Below are 26,476 nucleotides of genomic sequence, written 5' to 3'. Positions count from 1 at the left end.
GATCGTAGAGTGATGCTCAACTTGTCTCTTCAAATCAGGAGACATACTTGACCCCTGAATCATTCCAGGCTTGAAGAGATTTTTCTTGAAAAATGGAAAAAGTGCAACATCTATGTCGCTATCTTGTTCATTTCATGCCTTAAAGACTTGGTGCTGTCCTTAAAAATCATGGTCATACAAAATATAAGATGTAGCGTTTTTGTTATCTGGGGTCCATTTTTATTTTGCATCAACTATTTTGAATAAAACTGAAAATTTTGTAGAGAAAGATATTTTATTAACATTCATGTTGCATCTTGTTAAAATTTTGGAAATTATATTCAGTGAGACATTGATTAAAATTTTACTTTTTCAAGGGCATATAGCCATTTATGTTGTAATATATATATTACAGCTCTCCCAAAAATTAAGCTGCATATAAAGTTATCCTGGAAAAACAGTTGCTTCCTTCTACTCAGGCAATGTCCCCCAACTCTGAGGACTGTTTTTTCCAGCAGAATAATGTGCCATGCCACACAGCTAGGTCGATCAATGTGTGGATGAAGGACCACCACATCAAAACCCTGTCATGACCAGCCCAATCTCCAGGCCTGAACCCTATTGAAAACCTCTGGAATATAATCAAGAGGAAGATGGATAGTAAGCCATCAAACAAAGAACTACTTACATTTTTGTGCCAGGAGTGACATAAGGTCACCCAAATGCAGTGTGAAAGACTGGTGGAAAGCATGCCAAGACATATGAAAGCTGTGATTAAAAATCATGGTTATTCCACAAAATATTGATTTCTGAACTCTTCCTGAGTAAAAACATTAGTATTGTTGTTTTTAAATTACTATGAACTTTGTTTTCTTTGCATTATTTGAGGTCTGAAAGCAATGCATTTTTTTGTTATTTTGCCCATCTCATTTTCAGAAAATAAATATAAAATTTATATATATATTATTTACAGGGGGGGAATAAGTGTTGAACACGTCAGTAATTTTTTAAGTAAATATAATTTTATTCAGGTGCTATTGATAGGAATTTCTTTCCAGATGTTGGCAACAACCCATCCAATCCACATAGGCAAAAGAATCAAACAATAGATGTCCATAAAGTAAGTTTTGTGTAATAATGAGAAATGACACCGGGAAAAAGTATTGAAAAAAGAGAGGTGCAAAAAGCCATGAAAAGTCAAGACACCAGCTTAAATCTATCAATAATTAGAAAGCAATTCTGCAATTTAGTGAAAAATATCAGCTAATTCAACTGATGGCCTATAAAAAGTTGTCTCATTACTAAGGTACCACACAAGAAACCTCTCATGATGAGTAAAACCAGTGAGCTGTCTCTAGATTTTCATAGCCTTATTGTTGCAAAACATACAGATGGCATTGGGTACAGAAGAATCTGTAAACTACTGAAGGTACCAGTGAGCACTGTTGGGGGCCATAATCCATAGTGGAAAGAACATTTTTTCACCATAAACCAGCCACAATCAGGTGCTCCTGGCAAGATTTCAGCCAGCAGAAGAGTGAAAACAATTATCAGAAGAGTTTTCCAATAGCCAAGGACCACCTGTGGAGAGCTACAGAAAGAGCTGGAATTAGCAGGTACAATTGTTTTAAAGAGAACAATAAGTAATGCACTCAACCTCCATGGCCTGTATGCACGCTCATCACGCTAGACTCCATTGCTGAACCATAATCATGTTCAAGCACGTTTAAAGTTTGCTCAACAACATTTAGACAAGCCTGTGAAATACTGAGAGAATATATTAACCGGTGTGTAAATGGAATGCTATGTTGTTGTCTTAAATTTACAAATTTTGATTCACTTACAACATGAATTAATATAATATAGTAAAATACATTGAGATGGGTATATCAAGGGGAAATCCAAACAAACTCACATGGCATTGAAAATCAATCAGTATATGGAGGTATACAAGGACGCATTTAATGCTTCCATACTAAGTTGTATAAAAAAAATTAGGATGTCTATGACTGATGCATAAGTCAATCTAATAGCATTTATCAATGTGTCAGTAAAATGTAAGTATAAAGTCCAACTGAGGTCAGTAACGCTGTGTTTGATGACTAACAATATATGATAACAACCAATGGACTGCTTCAGTAATAAAGTGCAGGTATAGATCAGGTAGGGTAAAATTTTAATTAGCTCCAATGCTTTTATTAAAGGATGAACAGACAAATTTACAGAGACATCCTTGATAAAAATCTACTGTCGTCTACCAAGATGGTGAAGATGAAATGATGGCGGACATTTCACTAAGACAATGATATCAAACACACAGCCAAGGAAACTGTCAATTGGTATCAGAGAAAGAAAATAAGGCTGATAGGAATGGCCGAGCCAATTACCTGCCTGTCCAAAAGAAAATGTATGTAAGAAATTAAAGCTCAGGGCTCATAGAAGGAGCCCCTGAACCGTCAGGATTTGAAGCATGCTTGTGTACCGCCCCGGGGCTCGGCCGGCTGCCGAGCCGCTCGGATCCGGGCTCTTCGGTGGGTGTCTCGAGCTCCTCCCGGACCCAGGGGGTCACATCGCTCTGAAGGGATGATGGCGCTACGTGAGGGGTGGTGTTCGGTGGGGAGGTCCACGGCCGATGTAGCGGTTGTTTTGGGGGGTTAAGTTCGTGACGCCACCCACGGGTTGTGGTGAATGGATGGACACTGCTGTTGACTAGGCTCCCGGGGACGTTGTTGCGCAGCCTGGTGTTGACCCCTCCGTAGGTAGGGGGATGGTGGTCCCGGGGGCCCGAGGGAGGTGCTGAGGCGGGGGAGATGTGTGCTCGTGTGTCGGTGCGGCGCGGTGCGCGGCCCGAGGTCACTGTTGTACTCACTATTACAGACACACTGGAGTCTCTGGTAAACCAAACAAGATGGTGGACGGTGCCCGCAGCCGGCTGCGCTTCTCCCCTTTTTAGGTTGGTGGTTTCCGCCTTTCTCCTGCACCTCACTTTTGGTAGAAATGATGACTCCTATGCCTGAGCAACGGTAGTCCGCTCCCCAGCTTTGTGTGTGCCGGCAGAGCCTGTTTGCCCGCAGACGCTGGCCCGTGGGATCTCTATGCCTGGGCGGTGGCTTTCTATCCCTCTGGTTGGGCTGTTGTCTTCAGTCAGGTCTTGTGTGAAAGGACCTAAAGTCCAGACCTCATACTGTGAATTCGACTCGGTCCAGTGGTTTCTGGGCCTCGTACTGGGTCTGAGTACCCCTCCTGGTGCTCCGGTTTCCAATCGGTTCCCTGGTTCGGTACCGGCGGGCCACTACCCGGTCCCTTACGGTTCCACCGGCTGTAATCCCAGCTCCTGCAGGTGGCCATCACCGTCTGCCTCCTGGCCACAGGGTATCCGGGCACCGACCCAGAACCCTGACAGACATCTCCTCTTTGCTACCACTCTCCTCCACTCCTGTCAGTAAACTCTGTTTTTCCCACCTCAGGCTCTCCGAACTCCTCGCTGGGCGTGGCCAACCTCCTGGCCCCATCCCCCGGGTGTGAACATAAAGTCCTGAGAGGGGTGACTCAGGGTTTTAAGGTTGGCTGCTGGTACCTTTTTGGGGGAAGGTGTTTGTGTAAGGGCCTACCTGTGACTACCTGGCTAGTCCAGGGCGTCACACTTGGATGGAAGAAAGGTCCAAACTCACACCAGTGCAATGCATGTGACTAGTTTCTCCATACAGGAATTATCTTGAAGCTGTCATCATCAACAAAGAGGCTTTTGTATGAAGTATTAAATTTTAGTAAGCGTGTTCAATACTTTTTCCCTTTGTCATTTCTCATTAGCATACATCACTAAATTTATGGACATCAATGGTTTGATTTCTTTGCCCGTGTAGATTGGAAGGTTTTTTTAACTGGCATCTTACAAGAAATTCATGTCAATGACACCTTTAAAAATATATTTAATAAGAAACTTGGTTGCGTACATTACTTCACATACACACACACACACACACACACACACACACACACTATTTTTATATTATTTTTGCATTGTGTCCATGATTCATTTGATTTTGATGGACTCTTGTAACTTTTTTTTTTTTTTCTTTTTTGACCCTTCAGAGTATAGCTTTGCATCATCATATATTCCAACAGAACTTACTTCTTGGACCTGGTCCATGTTCAGATCTGTGGTGTGGTGATAGGACTGTTAAACAATGTGCCTTGGGTTCCCCAGAGGCACCAACTGATTTTTCAATTTTGATCAGGGTACTGAGTTAGAGGACAGAATTTTTCTTAAGAGAAGCATTTATAATATATCATAGGTGCAGGTATTCTCCTGCTTCAAGACAGGTTCAAGATAAAATGTCAGTGGTAGGAGGGGATTTAAAACCCTGCACACACTTTGTTGTAAAAATCTTCGAATTTGTAATTTTGCTCCTTGTTGACATGTGATGGGTTCTTTGGGTTCCATCATGTTGTCCATCGTTTTACCTTAGAGAATATCACTGTACGTGGTGCTATTTTCTCCGGCTAATATGGAGGGATCAACAATGGAGGCTCTGAACGCCAACTTGTGACCGGTAGTTATAATTTAATTGGTGAGTAATACAGCTATGTCTGGCTTTGAACGGCATCTGACATTTAACTCTCGCTAAGCCTCGCTTTGATATGACGTGCATGATAAAATGTACGTACCAATTTTGAAGTCCAGCTGGTTTGAGCCATTCAAAGGTCATCCTTTATCCTGTGTAGTCCTATTATATATCAGGTCTGCTTTCTCCTCAAGGTTTTCATGGGTACCAAGGGCTTCACATAAAAGATGAATGCCACCTACCATAATTAGTTGTTGTGTGTTTAATATTTAAGTATTTTATGTTTTGTGAGATGAAATGGCAATTTGAGAAGCTGCAGTATTTGAAATGGATGTTTAGTTTGGTCAATCCATACATCCGACTGAATTATTCTTCATTAGAAAGAGCAGATTGTCAATGTAAACAGCATACAACTTTAAAGAGGTCATTCACTATTCTGCAATAGTGGCCATATCCATGTAAAATTGATAGAGAAGGCTTTTTCTAAATACCTTGTTCAGCTACTTCTGCCTCTGAGTAGCACAGTCTGCTCATCCTCATAAAGTGACCCCCTCCCCAAGCTCCGTGACCTCTAAGATCCAGTGATGTCACGTCAACTTCCAGTTGACCTGACATCACCGAGCCTGGCCCCAGTCTTCCTGAGTGACTGGGCTGTGAGCGGCATTTCACCGCTCATCACAGCCCAGCATCGCAACCCAGCATGTCCCGTGCGCTCTCCTTCACTGCAGAGCACCGCAAGCAGAAGTGATGCTGGGCTGTGATGAGTGGTGAAACGCCACCCACAGCCCAGTCACTCAGTAAGACTGGGGCTACCTCGGTGATGTCAGGTCAGCTGGAAGTTGACGTAACATCACCGGATCTCAGAGGTCATGGAACCCGGTGGAATCACTTAATGGAGATGAGTAGACTGCAATAGCGCCACTCAGAGGCAAAATTAGCTGAACAAGGTATTTAGAAAAAGCCTTCCCTATCAGTTGTACAGAGATGTGGCCACTATTGCAGAGTAGTGAACCACCTCTTTAAATGGCTGCTGTCAATTTGAAAAAAATTTCTTTCTAACAAAATGTTATGTTTTCATTCCAAACAAGAGCCTGTGAAATGTGTCTCAATCTGCTCTGCTGTGAATAAGATGATGGTCCAATCCGTAGTATAAAAGATTCTTTATTGATACATTTCAAAGTGATTTCCCACTTTTTCCTCAGGATAAGCACCAAAAAAAAAAATTTGGTGCCTATTCTGAGGAAAAAGTGTGAAACATTCAGTGAGCTACCAGTTTGTTTCTGAGCAATGAACAGTCCTTGGTTGGTTGTTGCATTCAGGTGTTACAGTTGCATTTTACTTAAATCAATAAAAATCAGATAAATGTAACATATTTGCAATTGCTATGTAAAAAATGACCTAATTTACATTTTGAAAAATCCTGTTTGGCCCATAATGACATTTGAACAGAACCCTACAACATATGTAGCTTTTTTCTCATCCAATCCAGTCACCATAAGTAATGGCATTTGTTCTCAACTCTTTCTTAAATATATTTTATGGTGTCTGCCAATACGTAAGCCCTTTAGCAAATCTTATTAATTCCTGGAGACACAAAAACTACAAATTTGGTTTAAGTAGATAAGCAGCTGGAGTTTGCGACCTTTGAGTATTGTGTTGGTTCCCGTGTTCTAAATGCGTTGGCTCGAAGTTCTTTGTTTTTTGGCTTTTTATAACGTCTACTCATATCTTTTGTTGCGTCCATGCTTTCTTTAAATTGCTCGTCTATCTTTCTGCTTCTCATCATTTTCCTGTAGTTTTTGACTCTGGCATTCGGTATAAAAAATACCTACGTCTACCAAGTAAAAGCAATTGTTTTTATACACTTTTATGATTTTCCAAATAGATCTCTATTCAAATAGCTAAATGCACCAATTACATGTTAGGATGATTTATTATTTCTACAAGTGATAAAATAAAAAAAGGCGTTGTTTGAGATTAGCAAAAAGTCTGCTTTTATTCCATTATTCTCACACTTGAGATGTTTAGTATTGCAGTTAAGTTATAAAAGCTGAGCTTCAATTCCAGACAGAGCCTTTTTTTTGTGGAGAAAAATGTGGTCCCCTCCAGTCCTTACTAATCTGAATGATTTCATACTGCTCAAGAGTTCCACAGTAAATCTGCAGGGAAATTCACAACAGGAAATATACATAAAAAGTTTTTTTCTCAGTAAAAACTGCAGCTTAAAGGAAAATGATACCGTTTCGCCTGCCACTTCAGAGGCTTCCATGATTATTCCTGCGTTTGTCTCTATATGGCCATATTCATATACAGTGCTTTGCAAAAGTATTTGGCCCACTTGAATTTATTAACTTTTTCCCACATTTCAGACTTCAAACATAAAGATAAAAATGTAAATGTTATGCTGAAGAATCAACAACAAGTGGGACACAATTGTGAAGTTGAACAAAATTTATTGTTTATTTTAAACTTTTCTTACAATTAAAAAACTGAAAATTGGGCCGTGCAATATTATTCGGTCCCTTTACTGTCAGTGCAGCAAACTCACTCCAGAAGTTCATTGAGGATCTCTGAATGATCCAATGTTGTCCTAAATGACTGATGATGATAAATATAAGCCACCTGTGTGTAATCAAGTCTCCGTATAAATGCACCTGCTCTGTGATAGTCTCAGTGTTCTGTTTAAAGCACAGATAACATCATGAAGACCAAGGAACACAACAGGCAGGTCCATGATACTGTTGTGGAGAAGTTTAAAGTCAGATTTGGTTACAAAAAGATTTCAACATATTTAAACATCCCAAGAAGCACTGTGCAAACGATCATATTGAAATGGAAGGAGTATGATATCACTGCAAATCTACCCATACCCGGCCGTCCCTCAAAAATTTCATGTCAAACAAGGAGAAGACTGGTCAGAGATGCAGCCAAGAGGCCCCTGATCACTCTGGATGAACTGCAGAGGTCTACAGCTGAGGTGGGAGAGTCTGTCCATAGGATAACAATCAGTTGTACACTGCACAAATCTGACCTTTATGGAAGAGTAGCAAGAAGAAAGCCATTCTCAACGATATCCATAAAAAGTGTCATTTAAAGTTTGCCACAAGCCACCTGGGAGACACACCAAACATGTGGAAGAAGGTGCTCTGGTCAGATCAAAGCAAAATCAAACTCTTTGGGCACAATGCCAAACAATATGTTTGGCGTAAAAGCAACACCGCTCATCACCCTGAATACACCATCCCCACTGTCAAACATGGTGGTGGCAGCATCATGGTTTGGGCCTGATTTTCTTCAGCAGGGACAGGGAAGATGGTTAAAATTGATGGGAAGATGGATGGAGCCAAATACAGGACCATTCTTGAAGAAAAAATGTTGGAGTCTACAAAAGACCTGAGACTGGGAAAGAGATTTGCCTTCCAACAAGACAATGATCCCAAACATAAAGCAAAATCTACAATGGAATGGTTCACAAATAAACATATCCAGGTGTTAGAATGGCCAAGTCAAAGTCCAGACCTGAATCCAATCGAGAATCTGTGGAAAGAGCTGAAAACTGCTGTTCACAAACACTCTCCATCCAACCTCACTCAGCTCCAGCTGTTTGCAAAGGAAGAATGGGCAAGAATTTCAGTCTCTCGATGAGTAAAACTGATAGAGACATACCCCAAGCGACTTGTAGCTGTAATCGCAGCAAAAGGTAGTGCTACAAAGTATTAACTTAAAGGGGACGAATGATATTGCACGCCCCAATTTTCATTTTTTTAATTTTAAGAAAAGTTTAAAATAAGCAATACATTTCATTCAACTTCACAATTGTGTCCCACTTGTTGTTGATTCTTCACCATAACATTAACATTTTATCTTTGTTTGAAGCCTGAAATGTGGGAAAAGGTTGAAAAATTCAAGGGGGCTGAATACTTTCGCAAGGCACTGTATCTGTGTGTGTGTCACAGTCGGAGTATGGACTGTGATCCATGAACTGTGGACACGAGTCTCCTGATCCGAACTTAATAACCTCCTATATTGCTATGAGTCTGTTGCATTTTGGTCCATGTATCACGCACCATGACACACAGATGTGTGAATAAGGACACTTAAGAGGATGTCTCTTCTGATGTGAAGTCTACAGCTTAGGGTTTTTTTTGCCAAACTGTGCAGAAGGTATTTTTTTGTATATTTTGGTGTGGATCTACTGATATCTGCTACAAAAGCTGTTATGATTGCTGTTGGTTGCGGCGATAGAGCTCAATTCATTAAGATTGGCATTTCATATGCTAGTGTTAAAGGGAATCGGTCAGCAGGTTTTTGCTACCTCATCTGAGAGCAGCATAATGTAGGCAAAGAGACCCTGAATCCACTTATATGTCACTTAGATTACTAGCTATAGCCGTTCTGACACAATCAAAGGCTTTAGATGTAGCAGAAGCAAACACTATCAGTGTGGTGTCAATCACAGCAGGAGGTGTATTGGACTTCCGTATGCGTGACATTGTAGTCCAGTAATGGTAATCACTAGGTGATAAAGCCTTTAGTTTAAGTAAATAGCATACAGCGTGATAAGAAACTCATAGTTGATTTTTGTTTTGTGTTTTGTTTTTTTTGTTTTTTAAACCCCTGCTGCATGGTGTCTTGAGATTACATAGCAAAAACTTGCTGACAGATTCCCTTTTAATGTAGGTGCATGCAGGAGTAAGATGCGTCTAATTGATTAAGAGACATAAAACACTTAATGATTTAGGCTAGTCTTCTCATTGTCGCGCACCTATGTGGACCTCGTCGAAAATGTTACTCCAGTCAGGCATTGGAGTACATTTCAGCAGTATGTTACATCAGTAAAGTGGTGTAACTTAAAAAAAAAAAAATGTCAGGCAGGCTTTGTCATACTCATTCCAACCAATCTGCATCCACTTTCACAGGCATTGGACTTAGGCCTCTTTCACACGTCAGTGATTCTGGTACGTTTGTGCTTTTTTTTTTATACGTACCAGAATCACTGACATACGCAGACCCATTATAATGAATGGGTCTGCTCACACATGAGTGATTTTTCACTGAACGTGTCTCCGTGCGGTGTACCCCCGTGATTGCCGCACGGAGACATGTCCATTTTTTTCTGGCATCACTGATGTCCCACGGACCACGCAGTGGTGTGATCCGTGAAACACGTGCCAGAAAAAAACGTGCATATAAAATAAAAATAATTTTTGCTCACCCGGCTTCAGCAATGCTCTCTGCAGCCCGTTCTGCTTGCTGCTTCTGAGCCGGCTCATTACTGTCGTGCATATTCATGAATGCACGACACAGCCGACCCGGAAGCAGCTGCTGCAGGGGTCAGCGCCGGCCGGATGCTGCACCACAGGAGCGTTCAGCACCATGGAGAGAGGGCACAGGTGAGTTAATCTCTGTGTAATCGCGGACCACGGAGAACGGAGCCCGGATTGCACTTAGACAACCCACGTGTGCCGGGAATCACGGCACACGGAGGGACATGTGCGTGTCTTACACATCAGTGAAGAACGTCTGTGTTTTTCACTGACGTGTGAAACGGGCCTTAGGCCCCTTTCACACGTCAGTGATTCTGGTACGTTTGTGCTTTTTTTTAAACGTACCAGAATCACTGACATATGCAGACCCATTATAATGAATGGGTCTGCTCACACGTCAGTGATTTGTCACTGCACGTGTCTCTGTGCAGCGTACCCGCGTGTGCGTGATTGCTGCACGGAGACATGTCCATTTTTTTCTGGCATCACTGATGTTCCACGGACCACGCAGTGGTGTGGTCCGTGAAACACGTGCCAGAAAAAAACGTGCTTTTAAAATAAAAAACATTTTAACTCACCCGGCGTCCAGCGATGTCCTCTGCAGCCTGTGCAGCCTGCTCCTTCTGTGCCGGCTGATTACTGTCGCGCATATTCATTATGCGCGACACAGCCGACCCGGAAGCAGCTCCTGCAGGGGTCACCGCCGGCCGGATGCTGCGTCGCGGGAGCGATCAGCACCATGGACAGCGGGAGCGGGCGCAGGTGAGTGAATCTCTAAGTGCAATCACGGGCCACGGAGAACGGAGCCCGGATTGCACTTAGACAACCCACGTGTGCCGTGATTTTCGGCACACGCAAGGACATGTGCATGTTTTACACGCCAGTGAAAAACGTCTGTGTTTTTCACTGACGTGTAAAACGGGCCTTAGTGTGATTTACATTGCATGGAGCACTGCTTTCCTATGTGGAGTATCAGTGTCACTAGCAGACTTATCTCACAACTCTGCTCATAGAATGTGAATTGCACTAACTCAGGGCACCTGTCCTGAATTAGGCAGCTGGAATCCTGCTGTCAATCAACATGATGTTGGCAGTCACACCTCATTGACACAGGAGAGCAGAAGAAAAGGAAGTGCTCTGTCGTCATGACATCACAGAAAGTAGGAAAAATGCTGCCTGGAGCGGATCTGTGACTGCTCTGTGTTGGCAAAGATGGGTGCAGCAGAACAAGCAGGTAGTTGGCAACTATCTACTTATTGCTTTGCCCCGCAGATGAAAAAAAGTCTCTTTAAAAATCTGCTCTGCAGGTCAGTCTCCCCTCACAAAATATCTGCGCTGTGTGAATTCATTTTGTTGAATTCTTATCCGGTACTCTCCTATTACATCCTGATGTAGATTTTCTGCCCAAAATTAACAAGCCCCAATAGTCTGTATCACTGATAATATTTACCTTGCCATTATCGGTCACTTACAGCTATCCTTACTTAATTGTAGAAGTGTTTCAAACATTTACTATCAACGGGTACTGCAGCTTTCCACTAAGCAACCTACAGTGGAGACCAAACGTTTTGCTTTTTTTTTTTACAGTGTGATTACTTCTGTCTCGTTGTTGCGTTTCCATTTTCCTGGTGATTTCAGTAAACTGGAAGCAAATAGTTGTCAGCTGTAAGGATCAACATTGTTTTACCCCTTTGTGTTAGTTTTCCACATTTGCTGGCCCAAATGTTTTGCATATTTTGTCATGGGCAGTCTAATTTTACCCAATTATTTATCTTTGTGTGTTTTTCGTATAAAACATTGGAAAGACACAACCAAATGTATCACCAGATGTCAGTTGGCTTATTATTCTGAGAGTGAAGTCAGGCAAAAGTCAAAAAGAGGAGCTATGGAATTCAACTGTTCAGAGTCAAGTGTCATGTATAATAAAGAAAAAGGTTATGGAACAGCTGATAAACATAGAAGGGGACGAGTACGGAAAACTTCCTAAGTTCATCATATTATTAAGAAAAAGTCTGTATCTGATGAAGAATTTGGAGTCAAAGTGAGTCGCCAAACTGCGGTGCGATGGCTAAGCAGCAGGCATGAATGCACGAGTTCCAGTCAAGAAGCCTTTCATCTCTGCAAAGGACCAGAAGGTTCAACTTGTGTTTGCCAAATAACAAAGCCAATGGAAAGGACAGATTGGTCTAAGGTGTTGTGGTCAGATGAATCCAAGCTCAATCTGTTTGGTAGTTATGGCAAAGACTATATATACTGCTCAATTGGAAAACTTAATGATGTAAGGTACCAAATACCTACAGTGAAACATGGTGCTGGCAATGCTATTTTCTGGGGCTGCTTTTCTGCATCTACCATTGGCCATCTGCATAGAATTGATGGAAATATGAATGCTGCCATGTACAAGGATATACTGGAGAATGTAATGCTGCCACATGGTAAAACCAAAGTAGGCAAAGGCTGGAAATTCCAGCAAGACAATGATCCTAAGCACACATCTAATCTAGTAAAAACTTGATTAACAAAGAAATATGTTCTCTTTTTGCAATGGTCAAGCCAAAACCTCGGATTTACACCCTATAGAGCACCTTTGGGATAAGTTAGGGTGACGAGTTGGGGCCTGTACCCATAGCAAGAAAGATGAATTGTTTGCAAATTTGCAAATAGAATGGAGAAAGATCCCTCAAGATGTATTGAATACCCTAGTGGCTTCAATGCCCCATCGGAGTGGGGCAGTAATTAAAGCAAGAGGTTATGCTACACAATACAAAGTTATGGCAATGTAAACCATGAATTACTCTCGATGTTGTGATCAATAAATACACTGCCTTGCGAAAGTATTTGGCCCCTTCAATCTTTCAACCTTTTCCCACATTTCAGGCTTCAAGCATAAAGATAAAAATTTAAACTTTTTATGGTTAAGAATCAACAACAAGTGGGACACAATTGTGAAGGTGAACAATATTTATTGCTTTATTTTAAATTTTTGTAAAAAATAAAAAACTGAAAATTGGGGCGGGCAATATTATTCGTCCCCTTTAAGTTAATACTTTGTAGCGCTACCTTTTGCTACGATTACAGCTGCAAGTTGCTTGGGGTATGTGTCTATCTGTTTTGTACATCGAAAGACTGAAATTCTAGATTACACACAGGTGGATTATATTTATCATCATCAGTCATTTAGGACAACATTGGATCATTCAGAGATCCTCAATGAACTTCTGGAGTGAGTTTGCTGCACTGAAAGTAAAGGGGCCGAATAATATTGCACGCCTTAATTTTCAGTTTTTCATTTTTTACAAAAATTTTAAATAAGCAATAAATATCGTTCACCATTACAATTGTGTCCCACTTGTTGATTCTTCACCATAAAATTAAATTTTTTATCTTTGTTTGAAGCCTGAAATGTGGGAAAAGGTTGAAAACTTCAAGGAGGCTGAATACTTTCGCAAGGCACTGTAGTATATGCAAAACTTTTGGCCGTCAGCTTTCTTTATTTAAAGGCTCATACCAATATTCAAAAGCATTTTGGATAAAATTAAGGTCTTGTATAATGACAACTTCAAGCATATTTAGTTCATCACCAGGAAAATGGTGTCACAAGAACCAGACAGAAGTACCGTATTTTTCGCTTTATAAGACGCACCGGAATATAAGACGCACCCCAAACTTAGACATAGAAAAAGGTAAAAAAAAGAAAAATGGGGTCTGTCTTATACTCCGGTGTTCTCTTACCGGAGGGGGGCAGCAGTGGTGGTGAAGCGGGGTCACAGGAGGCACAGGTTGTGCTGGCAGGCGCGGCAGGTCAGTGGCAGCGGGGTCCTTGGTTGCAGGTGCCGTGGCGTCCGTGGTTGCAGGCGCGGTGGCGTCCGCGGTGGCAGGATCCGTGGGGTCCGTGGTGGCGGCAGCAGCCGTGGCGGGTGAGCCGTGCAGCAGGCCGGTGCAGTGAGTGTCCGCGGTCCCGGTTCAGTGGTGGCAGTGGCGGCGGCGACTGCTCAGTGGTGGCAGGGACTGCTCAGTGGTGGAGTGTGTCCACGGTCCCGGTTCAGTGGTGGCAGCGGCGGTGGCGACTGCTCAGTGGTGGCAGGGACTGCTCAGTGGTGGAGTGTGTCTGCGGTCCCGGTTCAGTGGTGGCAGCGGTGGCGACGGCTCAGTGATGGGAGTGGCGGCGACGGCTCAGTGGTGGGAGCGGCGGCAACTGCTCAGTGGTGGCAGCGGCAGGGACTGCTCAGTGGTGGAGTGTGTCCGCGGTCCCGGTTCAGTGGTGGCAGCGGCGGCGACGGCTCAGTGGTGGGAGTGGCGGCGACGGCTCAGTGGTGGGAGCGGCGGCAACTGCTCAGTGGTGGCAGCGGCAGGGACTGCTCAGTGGTGGAGTGTGTCCGCGGTCCCGGTTCAGTGGTGGCAGCGGCGGCGACGGCTCAGTGGTGGGAGCGGCGGCGATGGCTCAGTGGTGGGAGCGGCGGCGACGGCTCAGTGGTGGAGTGTGTCCGCGGTCCCGATTCAAGTAATGGCGCCCGGAGCGACGCATGCGCAGATGGAGCTCTCATCCAAGGGCTCCATCTGCGCACGCGCTGACTCCCGGAGCAGCGCGTGCGCAGATGGAGCTCTCATCCAAGAGCTCCACCGGCGCCATCATTTGAAAGTGGGACCGCGGACAACTGGTAAGCTGCACAGCCGCCCGCCCCCATGCCAGCAGGCTGCCCGCCCACCCTGCGTACAAGCCGCCGGGTACCTGTGCTTGCGTGCGGTGGCAGCCGGGTACCCATGGTTGTGTGCGGGCGGCAGCGGGGTAACTGTGTGAGGGCGGCAGCCGGGTACCTGTGTGAGGGCGGCAGCCGGCTGCCGCCCGCACGGGCACCCGACTGCCGCTCGCACACAGCACCCGGCTGCCGCCCGCACACAGCCATGGGTACCCGTCTGCTACCGCATGCAAGCACAGGTACCCGGCTGCCGACCCCACACAGCACCCGCTGCCGCCCGCACACAGCCACGGGTACCCGGCTGCCGCTGCACGCAAGTACAGGTACCCGGCCGCTTGCATGCAGCCACAGGCACCCGGCCGCCCGATCGCCTCAGACAGGACCCCCCCCCCCCGCTACCGCTTTATAAGACGCACCCCTCATTTTCCTCCCAAAATTTGGGGAGGAAAAGTGCGTCTTATAAAGCGAAAAATACGGTAATCACCATTTTAAACAAAATGCAAAACTTTTGATCGCCACTGTGTATACTTTCCATTTTGAAGCTTTGCTGTGTCAGTGTGGAGAGCAAAACTGCATAAGAAATAACATTAAAAAATGTAAACTTTTATTTTAAACACATATACTAAACTTTTATCATTGGAGAAGCCATACACATACGTGTCCAAGTGATTAAAGGAAAAAGATAATTGATGACAACAACGTTCATGTCTGCTTTGTGTTTGTTTTTTGACGTGTTTGCTCAGAAGTCTCTCCATTTCGCCGCACCTCTCAGAACTATAGATTTTTCCCAATATACCGTTTAGGCCACTAACACTTTGATTAGGCAGGAGCTAATTATAAATGTTCCTGATGAGCAGCACAAGGTGCCAGATCAAATTAGCAGTTTGATAGCTGCCGTACATTGTCACTGATGACATTTAAATCATGTACTAATTAACAATATAAAATGCAAACAACCCAGGCAGTTAGGAAATGACAGCAGAATTTACTGCTGGCCGCCTCCCAGCCCAGGCGTGCAGCATTCATCTAGTACACAACAGTGCTGCCTACGAGTTTCACATCTAATGGAGCAGAGTTTTTGTTTTTCTGTATCTAAGCCTAATTTCTGCAGAGCACATGTTTTATGAGCTTTACTATTTCTTTCTATCATTTTCTCTTTTTTCTTTTTTTTTTTTCCCTCATCATATGGTATGTTTTTATATTCCTATCTTTGCAGTTCACAGTCCATTAGGCTTTAACATCCCAGAGTTCTCCTCTACTAAGACAATCATAAGAGAATTTTCGAACTTAACATGATCGGTGATAACCGTGCTTCTATGGCCACAAGTCCATGTCCAGGAGGAGATGAATGGCAAGACAGGTTACCCATGCACCCGCCACTCCATTGAAGTCCATAACACTGAAAAAAATGCTTAATTATGCCTCACTTGGCCATCTTTGATTATTGTCAGTGTCCCTTACTTGAATGTAGCAATGGTGCACATGTGTGGACTGCACCTCCTTTTAGATGCAGCCTTGTGGCCTGGAGAGAATAGAGAACACAAACCAGCACATGGCTTCTTATGCCAAATTATCTTAAGATACCATTCTTCAAATACTGCAACTTTTAAGATTTATACATTTTTTTAAATTTTTATATTTGGGTCATAAAAAAAAAGCAAAGTAATGTTCCCTATAAGTACTTACAGTCTTGGCCAAAAAAGTTGGCACTCTTGAAACTTTTGAGAAAATTAAATTTTACAACCAGAAAATTATTGCAGTTACACATGTTTTGTCATACACGTGTCTATTTCATTTGTGTGTACTGGAACAACACAAAAAAAGAGAAAAAAGGCAAATTGGACATAATTTCACAAAAAGTCCAAAAATGGGCCAGACAAAATTGTTGGCAGCTTGCCAAAATGATGGGTAAACTACTTTGTTTCAATCATGTGATACTCATTCAAACTCACCCCTGGCAAGTAACAGATGTGGGCAATTTGAAAATCACACCTGAAACCAGATAAGAAGGGGAGAAGTTGACTCAATTTTGCACTGTATGTGCCGATCTGTGCATTGAAATCAGAAAGGGACAAGAGAACTATCTAAGGACTTGAGGACCAAAATTGTTGAAAACTATCAACAATCTCAAGGTTACAAGTCCATCTCCGGAGATGATGTTGTTCCTTTCAGCACAGTGCATAATCCATGGCACTGTATCTAATCTCCCCGAACTTGGACGGCCAAGAAATATTGATGAAGGTTGCAATGCACGACAGTTCAGAGAGTGGATAAGCAGTTCCAATTGAATTCAAAAGCATTTCAAGCTTTCATGTAGGCTCAGGGTGCACACGTGTCGGTGCCAACTATCCATAGACATTTGAATGAAATTAATCACTATTGCAGGAGACCCAGGATGACTCCACTGCTGACACACAGACCTAAAAAGATAGACTGCTGTTTGCCAAAATGTATATGAGTAAACTAAAATCTTTGTGGTAAAGCATCTTGTGGATAGATGAGACCAAGATAGAGCTTTTTGTTAAAGCACATCATTCTACTGTTTACTGTAAATGGAATGAGGCATAAAAGGAAAAGAACACGGTACCTACAGTCAAATATGGTGGGGGTTCAAATATGTTTTGGGTTCTCTTGCTTCATCTGGCACTGGGTGCATTGAATGTGTGTGCAAGCCATCATGAAATATGAAGATCACCAAAGGATTTTGGGTCACAAAATAGTGCCCAGTGTAAGAAAGTTGGGTTTGTATCCCAAGTAATGAGTATTTCAGCAGGACAATGACCCCAAAAATACTTAAAGCAGCAACCAGAAATGGATGGAAGCAAAGCGCTGGAGAGTTCTGAAGTGGCAGCAATGAGTCCAGATATAAGTCCCATTGAACACCTGTGGACAAATCTTAAAATTGCTATTGGCAGAAGGCACCTTCAAATATGAGAGACCTGGAGCAGAGTGAAAAACAAGAGTGATCCAAAATTTCAGTTGAGAGGTGTAAGGAGCTTGTTGATGGTTTATAGGAAGGAATTGATTGAAGTTATAAATTCCAAAGGTGTGCAACGAAATGTTAAGTTGAGGGTGCCAACGTTTTTGTCTGATCCATTTTGGGATTTTGTTTGAAATTACATCCAATTTGCCTTTTCGTATCTGTTTTATGTGTGTGTTGTTACAATACACACAAAGGAAATAAACTTGTATAACAAAACATGTGTAATTGCAACAATTTTCTGCCAGAAATACTTCATTTTCTGGAACAATTTTGAGGGTTCCAAATCTTTTGGCCAGGACTGTATAACCATTTTACTATAGAATGTACTGCATATAGAGGTGGCAATTAACCCCACTTCTCAGAAAAATAAATATTTGTACTGTCTCATAACATTTGTTGCATTAAAGGGAACCTGGCACTACTTTTTTGCCTATAAGCTGCGGCCACCACCACCATGCTCTCATATACAGCATTCTAACATGCTGTATATAAGAGCCAGGCCAGGGGTATAACATAAACACTTTATAATACTTACCTAACGGTCGCGCAGTAAGCCTTATGGGCATCTCCATTGTCCGGTGTCGGCGACGCCTCTTTTGGCCATTTTTGTGCTCCTTCTTCTCTAGCCGTGGTGCATGACAGGTCCGACGTCATACACACTCGCCGACATTTTCTGATCCTGAGCAGGCGCACTTTGATCTGCCTTGAGCAGGGTAGAACAAAGTATTGTAGTGCGCCTGCGCAGAACCGGCGAGTGTGTATGACGTAGCCGCGTCATGCACCCAGGCTTCAGAAAGAGGATGAAGATGGCTGAAAGAGGAGGCGCCGTCTCCGGAAAACAGACACCCATAAGGCCCACTGTGCAACCGTTAGTAAGTATTATAAAGCGTTTTTTATGTTATACCCCCGGCCTGGGTTCTTATATACAGCATGTTAGAATGCTGTATATAAGAGCCCGGTGGTGGTGGTCGCAGCTTATAGGTGAAAAAGTGGTGACAGGTTCCCTTTAAAGAGAATTAGGGAAACATTTAGATTTTATTAAAACAATTTTTGTAGTACAAAAGGTGAAATATTAAAACCTATTACTACAATGAAATTGCCAATCTGATTGCTCTTACAAGTGATTTGAATTAATGAATACCATCCCTTTAATTATTACCATAAAGAAGGTTTATTCACTAATTGTCTTTGAAGTCTACTTGGCCTCCCATCTGATTCTGTTTATATTTTCCCTTCATTGAGTCCTAATTTCTTACTATATTATTGTTTTTTTAAATTATTTTTCTTACTGCTCATTTAATTATTTTACTATTTGTGAAGAAAAATTAGAAATCAGTTGTAAGGATTATCATGCCATTTGGCCTATTAAATTCTTTTACCCCTTTTTTAATCTGCCATCTTTTTAGCAACTACAAATATGTCAATTACAAATGTAATAATTTACCAATTATGTTGTTCCTTCTAAAGTAGCTGAACTGCTTGGACCCACAGCAATACTTCCGACAGAGCTTATGAACAGTCTTTTTATATTAAAGTGTTTATTCCCTACTTTAAAGTTCTTCTCAATGGGTCCATAGTGGGGTAATAAAAAAATAAATAAATCCTAAACTCCTTCCTGTGTCCCTCACTGTAAGAAAAATAAAAAGTTGCTGGCCTACAATTTCTCACTAGTTAATGTTGCTCCATTCCTTCTGTTTTCGTGATGGCAGACACTGTAGATGAGAAGCCAGCAGACTCATTACAAGATCTCTACAGGGCCCTGGAAAAGGCCAGTTTGTCCCCAATTGGAGAACAGCGTCTTTCAACCAAATTGGAGTACAAGAAGTCCTTTATAAAAAGATCTAGTGATCCAGTAGTCAATGAAAAACTTCACAGACTGCGAATTTTGCAAAGCACTTTAAAGGTAGGAAATTAGAAAATAATTTTGAAGCACTTGGGAAGGATAATAAAGTGGGAATTTATTTTTCTTCTTTCTTCTTTTTTTTTTTTCCCTAACCGTAAATATAAAAATATTATATATAAAATATTACACACACACCACACACACACACACAATATACACACACATACACACACACAATATACACACACACACACACGGCAGTTTGGCTTGTATGGGCGTAATGTTTTTATCTGGGTATTAAACCTAAGCTTATTTCTGTATAATATTAACTCACTCTTTCATTCACATTATTTTGTTTTGCAGTATATTTTTCTGTACATTATGCCACAGAAAGATTCCCATTAAATGACTTTGGCACATATCAGGTCAAGAGCATACACCAATTGTCCATAACAGTTGACACTTCCCAAGATGCTGTCCTAACCCAATTTTTAAGGCTCACAAGACGCATTTATGACATGTCCAAAGGCTATGACCTAAATGTCCAATAAATGAAGGTCCCACCTCTTGGCACCTATTTCTAGAACAGGGATACCCCAACCTCATGCTCTGGAAAACATCTGACCACCACTAGGTGGAGACTTTGCTGCACATTTGTTGCTATAAAAGTTCAGAATACAGCCAGGGGAAATTGACGAAAGAATGGCTCAAGAAACCCCTTTTTTCGAGATGGGTGTCTGTCCCGAATCTGTCAGACATTTATGGCCTATCCTATGGGTATGCCATAAATGTTACTCATCACAAAATGATTTGTACTTTTTTTTTTTTTTTTTTTTTTTTTTTTTATAAATAGTGTGAAAGTAATTTGAAATTCTATGGGTGGTAATTAATTTTAATAATGCTTGATCACTAATATCAGTGATGTAGTAAGCATTGCGAAGTGAAATGGTAGTTATTCTCCAATTATGTCTTCTTATAAATGCCTTCCCATCTTTGAGGTACATTCCCCTTTGCTCATACTCTTTCTGCTGAGTGACTCAATTCAGGATTGGCTGAGAGGGTGATGCCAGAACCTGTTCATTTCAAAGTCTTCTCAGCAAATGGTCCCTTGGATTATCCCTAATATCTTTATTGTGCTAACATTGACTGATCTAATACAGGAATCGATAGACCTAGATCTAACGGGTCCATTATTTTTAAAGGGGTTGTCTATCTTTGGGTACACTTTCTGTATTTAACCTAAAAAAAACAAATTTAAAAATTATTTTTTTTAAGTGTTGAACCACTTACCTTCTAGGGCCTGTGAGTTGCACGTTCTGTCTTATTCTGAGCTTCTCTCAGCTGATCTATGACCATAGACCACATCAAAGTTGAATGTGGATGGAAACAATGGGCCTGTAAAAGTCAAATGGTACAAAATGTTTAATGAAACCCAATTACAAAAATGATTTTGTTTTAGCCCCAGACACATACAGTTAAGTAAAACAAAATAGAACTAAATATATATTGTATATTGTCCATGACAATTTATCTTGCATGATATAGCCTTTCAATTCTTGGTCATAAAATCCAATGACAAGGAGGGTGATTTCTGCTGTAGTACATCAGGGGTTCTGTGGGTTGTGCCATACAGCATTATTAACCATTCGTACACAACCCATCTGTTCACCCCCATTGGCAGCCTAAGCGGCAGCTTACTTCCCTTACTCTTCATACCAGTTCTCTTACAGATGACATTCTTCAGTTGCATAACTCAAGTGCCGCATTCAGTAAATGTAACTTCAAGATAACCTAACTTTTGGATATAGTGTTGCAAGGGTCCAAGTTGGACAATCTTTTTAACATTCAAGAGTCCTCCGACTATTGGCTTATTACAGTGTGTATTGGGTTTTCCAATGATCATCTGTCATCTGCCAGAGAGATTGGCAGAAAATGTGTAATTCTGCAGCAGAACCACCACAGGGCTAATTAAAAATTGAGTGATACCCATTGAAATCACATTTACAGATATGTTTGATTGTCCAGTGAGTAAGAATTTTATTGTTGAAAATTTCTGGTTTTAGAAATGAAACAACTTTAATTTAGTGGATCATTTTTATGATCTTTTCTTTTTTTGTACCTGTTGTGATGGATTTTTCTTTGAGAATTCTTAACTAGCTTGGTATTCTAATCCATACATCATACATACAGTCATATGAAAAAGTTTGGGCACCCCTATTAATGTTAACCTTTTTTTTTTTATAACAATTTGGGTTTTTGCAACAGCTATTTCAGTTTCATATATCTAATAACTGATGGACTGAGTAATATTTCTGGATTGAAATGACGTTTATTGTACTAACAGAAAATGTGCAATCCGCATTTAAACAAAATTTGACCAGTGCAAAAGTATGGGCACCTCAACATAAAAGTGACATTAATATTTTGTAGATTCTCCTTTTGCAAAAATAACAGCCTCTAGTAGCTTCCTGGAGCTTTTAATGAGTTCCTGGATGAAGGTATATTTGACCATTCCTGTTTACAAAACAATTCCAGTTCAGTTAAGTTTGATGGTCACCGAGCATCGACAGCACGCTTCAAATCATCCCACAGATTTTCAATGATATTCAGGTCTGGGGACTGGGATGGCCATTCCAGAACATTGTAATTGTTCCTCTGCATGAATGCCTGAGTAGATTTGGAGCGGTGTTTTGGATCATTGTCTTGCTGAAATATCCATCCCCTGCGTAACTTCAACTTCGTCACTGATTCTTGCACATTATTGTCAAGAATCTGCTGATACTGAGTTGAATCCATGCGACTCTCAACTTTAACAAGATTCCCGGTGCCGGCATTTGCCACACAGCCCCCAAGCATGATGGAACCTCCACCAAATTTTACTGTGGGTAGCAAGGCTTTTCTTGGAATGCCGTGTTTTTTTTGCCTCCATGCATAACGCCTTTTTGTATGACCAAACAACTCAATCTTTGTTTCATCAGTCCACAGGAGTTTTTTCCAAAATGTAACTGGCTTGTCCAAATGTGCTTTTGCATACTTCAGGCGACTGTTTGTGGTGTGCTTGCAGAAACTGCTTTTTTTGCATCACTTTCCCATACAGCTTCTCCTTGTGCAACGTGCGCTGTATTGTTGACCGATGCACATTGACACCATCTGCAGCAAGATGAAGCTGCAGGTCTTTGGAGGTGGTCTGTGGATTGTCCTTGACTGTTCTCACTATTCTTCTTCTCTGCCTTTCTGATATTTTTATTGGCCTGCCACTTCTGGGCTTAACAAGAACTGTACCTGTGTTCTTCCATTTCCTTACTATGTTCCTCACAGTGGAAACTGACAGTTTAAATCTCTGAGACAACTTTTTGTATCCTTCCCCTGAACAACTATGTTGAATAATCTTTGTTTTCAGATCATTTGAGAGTTGTTTTGAGGAGCCCATGATGCCACTCTTTATAGGAGATTCAAATAGGAGAACAACTTGCAAGTGGCCACCTTAAATACCTTTTCTCATGATTGGATACACCTACCTATGAAGTTCAAAGCTCAATGAGGTTGCAAAACCAATTTAGTGCTTTAGTAAGTTAGTAAAAAGTAGTTAGGAGTGTTCAAATCAAGAAATTGATAAGGGTGCCCATACTTTTGCACTGGTCAAATTTTGTTTAAATGCGGATTGCACGTTTTCTGTTAGTAGAATAAACCTCATTTCAATCCAGAAATATTACTCAGTCCATCAGTTATTAGATATATGAAACTGAAATGGCTGTTGCAAAAACCCAAATTGTTATAAAGGTTAACATTAATAGGGGTGCCCAAACTTTTTCATATGACTGTACAATTAGCATTAAAGTGAATCTGACAGCTGATACATGCAGCCTGATCTAAGGACAGCATGTATAACGCACTGGCTGCATGATTTCAGGCAGGTATGTTAATTGTGAAATGTTGTGGCATTTTAGTGAAAAACATTGTTATAAGCCCCTGTGGACCAAGCCACACTGTAGACTAGTCAGCCAGGCAGATCTCCGTGGCTTCTTCCCGTCCACTTCCCTGGACTGACAAGATTCTCCATCAACGCAGGCAGTGAGAAACTGTCACTCCAGAGATAGCGGATGGGAAGATGTTGCCAGGGATCTGCCTGTCCTACTATTCTCCTGTGTCTCGGTCCCCGGTGGCTTTTAACCCCTTCACGACCTTTGACGGATCTAGCCGTCATGGTGCCCTGGTACTTAAAGACCCATGACGGATAGATCCGTCATGGCGAAATCGCGGCCCCGGAGCACCGGGCACCGCGATCGGTTTTAAAAAACTGTAGATTCGGGAAGGAGAGGACTTGTACCTGACCTCAGGAGGGGTGGTGTCTCCTTCCCGGACCTACGGAGGCTGTGATTGGCTGAACGGCGTTCGTCAGCCAATCACAGCCAGTGTTATGTTTCAGTCATTGAAAATGGCTGAAGCATTGAAATCCAGCTATGTCAGTGCTGCTGCAGCACTGGCCATTGGCTGGAGCTCAGTGAGCTTTACTGCACCCGCCCCCAGCTCCGATTGGAGAGATCGGCCTTGTGACCGATTTCTCCAAGCAGCACCGTGCCTCTGGGACCGGGTGAGCTCGCTGTAGGAGATCGCTCTCCTCAGCGTCTCCCTCCGTGGAATCTGAGGAGAGCGATCCCTGCGGGTGCCCATCTGTGAGTCACAGCCCCCGATCCACCGCTGCCCTGCTCCATGTGCTTCGCCCCTGCTCTCCCGCTGCGCTCCTGCATGTGATGCCGCTACTCTCCCACTGCGCCCCTGCATGTTATGCCGCTACTCAGCAGTAAGAGCAAGCGGCGTCAGATGCAGGGGGTGGCGCAGCGGGAGGAGAGCGTCACGGCGGCCGCTGCACTCTCCCCATCAGCCGCTCCACCGCCCCAGCATCTGCCGCTCCCCTCTCCCCATCAGCCACTGCTCTCTCCCCATCTGCCGCTCCACCGCCCCAGCATCTGCCGCTCCCCTCTCCCCATCAGCCACTGCTCTCTCCCCATCTACCGCTCCACCGCCCCAGCATCTGCCGCTCCACCGCCCCAGCATCTGCCGCTCCCCTCTCCCCATCAGCCACTGCTCTCTCCCCATCTGCCGCTCCACCGCCCCTGCATCTGCCGCTCCCCTCTCCCCATCAGCCACTGCTCCATCCCAATCTGCCGCTCCACCGCCCCTGCATCTACCGCTCCACTGCCCCTGCATCTGCCGCTCCACCGCCCCAGCATCTGCCGCTCCCCTCTCCCCATCAGCCACTGCTCTCTCCCCATCTGCCGCTCCACCGCCCGTGCATCTGCCGCTCCACCGCCCCTGCATCTGCCGCTCCACCGCCCCAGCATTTGCCGCTCCCCTCTCCCCATCAGCCACTGCTCTCTCCCCATCTGCCGCTCCACCGCCCCTTCATCTGCCGCTCCACCGCCCCTTCATCTGCCGCTCCACCGCCCCTTCATCTGCCGCTCCACCGCCCCTTCATCTGCCGCTCCACCGCCCCAGCATCTGCCGCTCCACCGCCCCAGCATCTGCCGCTCCCCTCTCCCCATCAGCCACTGCTCTCTCCCCATCTGCCGCTCCACTCTCCCCTGCATCTGCCGCTCCACTCTCCCCAGCATCTGCCGCTGCACTCCCCAGCATCTGCCGCTGCACTCCCCAGCATCTGCCGCTGCGCACTCCCCAGCATCTGCCGCTCCACTCTCCCCATCAGCCGCTCCACTGCCCCTGCATCAGCCGCCACACTCTCCCCATCAGCCGCTCCACCGCCCCTGCATAAGCCACCACACTCTCCCCATCAGCCGCTCCACCGCCCCTGCATCAGCCGCCGAACTCTCCCCATCAGCTGCTCCACCTCCCCTGCATCTGCCGCCGCACTCTCCCCATCTGCCACCGCACTCTCCCAATCAGCCACAGTTCTCTCCCCATCTGCCGCTGCGCCCCTGCATCAGCCACCTCACTCCCCCATCAACCTCTGCGCCCCTGCATCTGCCACCTCACTCCCCCATCAGCCTCTGCGCCCCTGCATCTGCCACCTCACTCCCCCATCAGCCTCTGCGCCCCTGCATCTGCCACCTCACTCCCCCATCAGCCTCTGCGCCCCTGCATTTGCCACCTCACTCCCCAATCAGCCTCTGCGCCCTTGCATCTGCCACCTCACTCCCCCATCAGCCTCTGCCCCCTCCCTGATCTGCTGCCTACTCTCTCCCATCCCCTTAATCTTCTGCCCCCTCTCCCCCCTCCCGGATCTGCTGCAATCCTGCTGCCTAGATCCATTCTGTAAGGTAGCTATCCCCAATCTCATCTCCCACTCCCATTCCACCCTTCCCCTCGCCCCCCCTTCCTCCGCCGCTCCTGCATCTGTTGTGCCCTCACCCATCCTCTACCGCTCCTCCATCCGCCACGCCCTCCCATCCTCCGCCGTGCCCCCTCACCCATCCTCCGCCGCTCCTGCATCCGTTGCGCCCTTCTATCCTCCATCCATCTTTTTTCCATCCCACCTAGTCCCCCCCTTTTTGCAGTACATCTGTGCGTTCGTCCTAATTTTTTTTTCTGTAAACTAAGAAAGAAATACAAATAAACTTAGTTTAGGGCCAGTAAAATTATACTGTAGTAATCATCAACTACAGTATTTTTTACTGAATATTGTAAGGGTCAGCCCAGTGCCACACATGAGAGCGATGCTCGAGTCTCACACCGCATCATCCGGCACGGTCGCTCTCTTCCAGACAGGAGTGTGCGGCTGTGTCGGGTGATGCGATGCGAGATTTGTGCATTGCTCACACGTGTGGCGCTTGCCTTAGTGTCAGTTGCAGGTGCATTGCATATATTTTTTTTTTTTTTTTTACTGACGTCTGTATTTTTTATTATGCCAAACTAATATTTCTTTGTATTGGGGGGGGGGGTCTAGTTTCCAACATGGGGTCACATGTGGGGGAGCTCCACTGTTTGGGCATATCAGGGGAATCTCCAAACACGACATGGTGTGGCTAACGATTCCAGCTAATTTTCCATTTAAAAAGTCAAATGACGCTCCTTTCCTCTGGAGCTCTGCCGTGCGCCCAAACAGTGTTTTTCTGCCACATTTGAGGTATCAGCGTACTCAGAACAAATTGCCCAACAAATTTTGCGGTCCACTTTATCCTGTTACC

General features: G+C 43.9%; 1 protein-coding gene across 4 annotated transcripts in view; it reads left to right on the top strand.

The window, feature by feature from the left end:
• CNKSR2 (connector enhancer of kinase suppressor of Ras 2) overlaps window positions 1-26,476 on the top strand; it is a 562,096-nt gene that overhangs the window by 511,405 nt on the left and 24,215 nt on the right. For 3 of the 4 annotated variants that reach the window (XM_075335413.1, XM_075335412.1, XM_075335411.1), the window contains one exon: window positions 19,201-19,394. The exons of the other annotated variant lie outside the window; for it this stretch is intronic. In XM_075335413.1, the coding sequence (XP_075191528.1) occupies window positions 19,201-19,394 (194 nt within the window). The remainder of the gene's footprint in view (window positions 1-19,200; window positions 19,395-26,476) is intronic. 4 annotated transcript variants of the gene reach the window in all.

Source organism: Anomaloglossus baeobatrachus, chromosome 2 (assembly GCF_048569485.1).
Source record: "Anomaloglossus baeobatrachus isolate aAnoBae1 chromosome 2, aAnoBae1.hap1, whole genome shotgun sequence".
Lineage (NCBI taxonomy): Eukaryota > Metazoa > Chordata > Amphibia > Anura > Aromobatidae > Anomaloglossus > Anomaloglossus baeobatrachus.
Note: the sequence above shows the minus strand (reverse complement) of the source record. Positions and strands in the feature narration are given on the sequence as shown.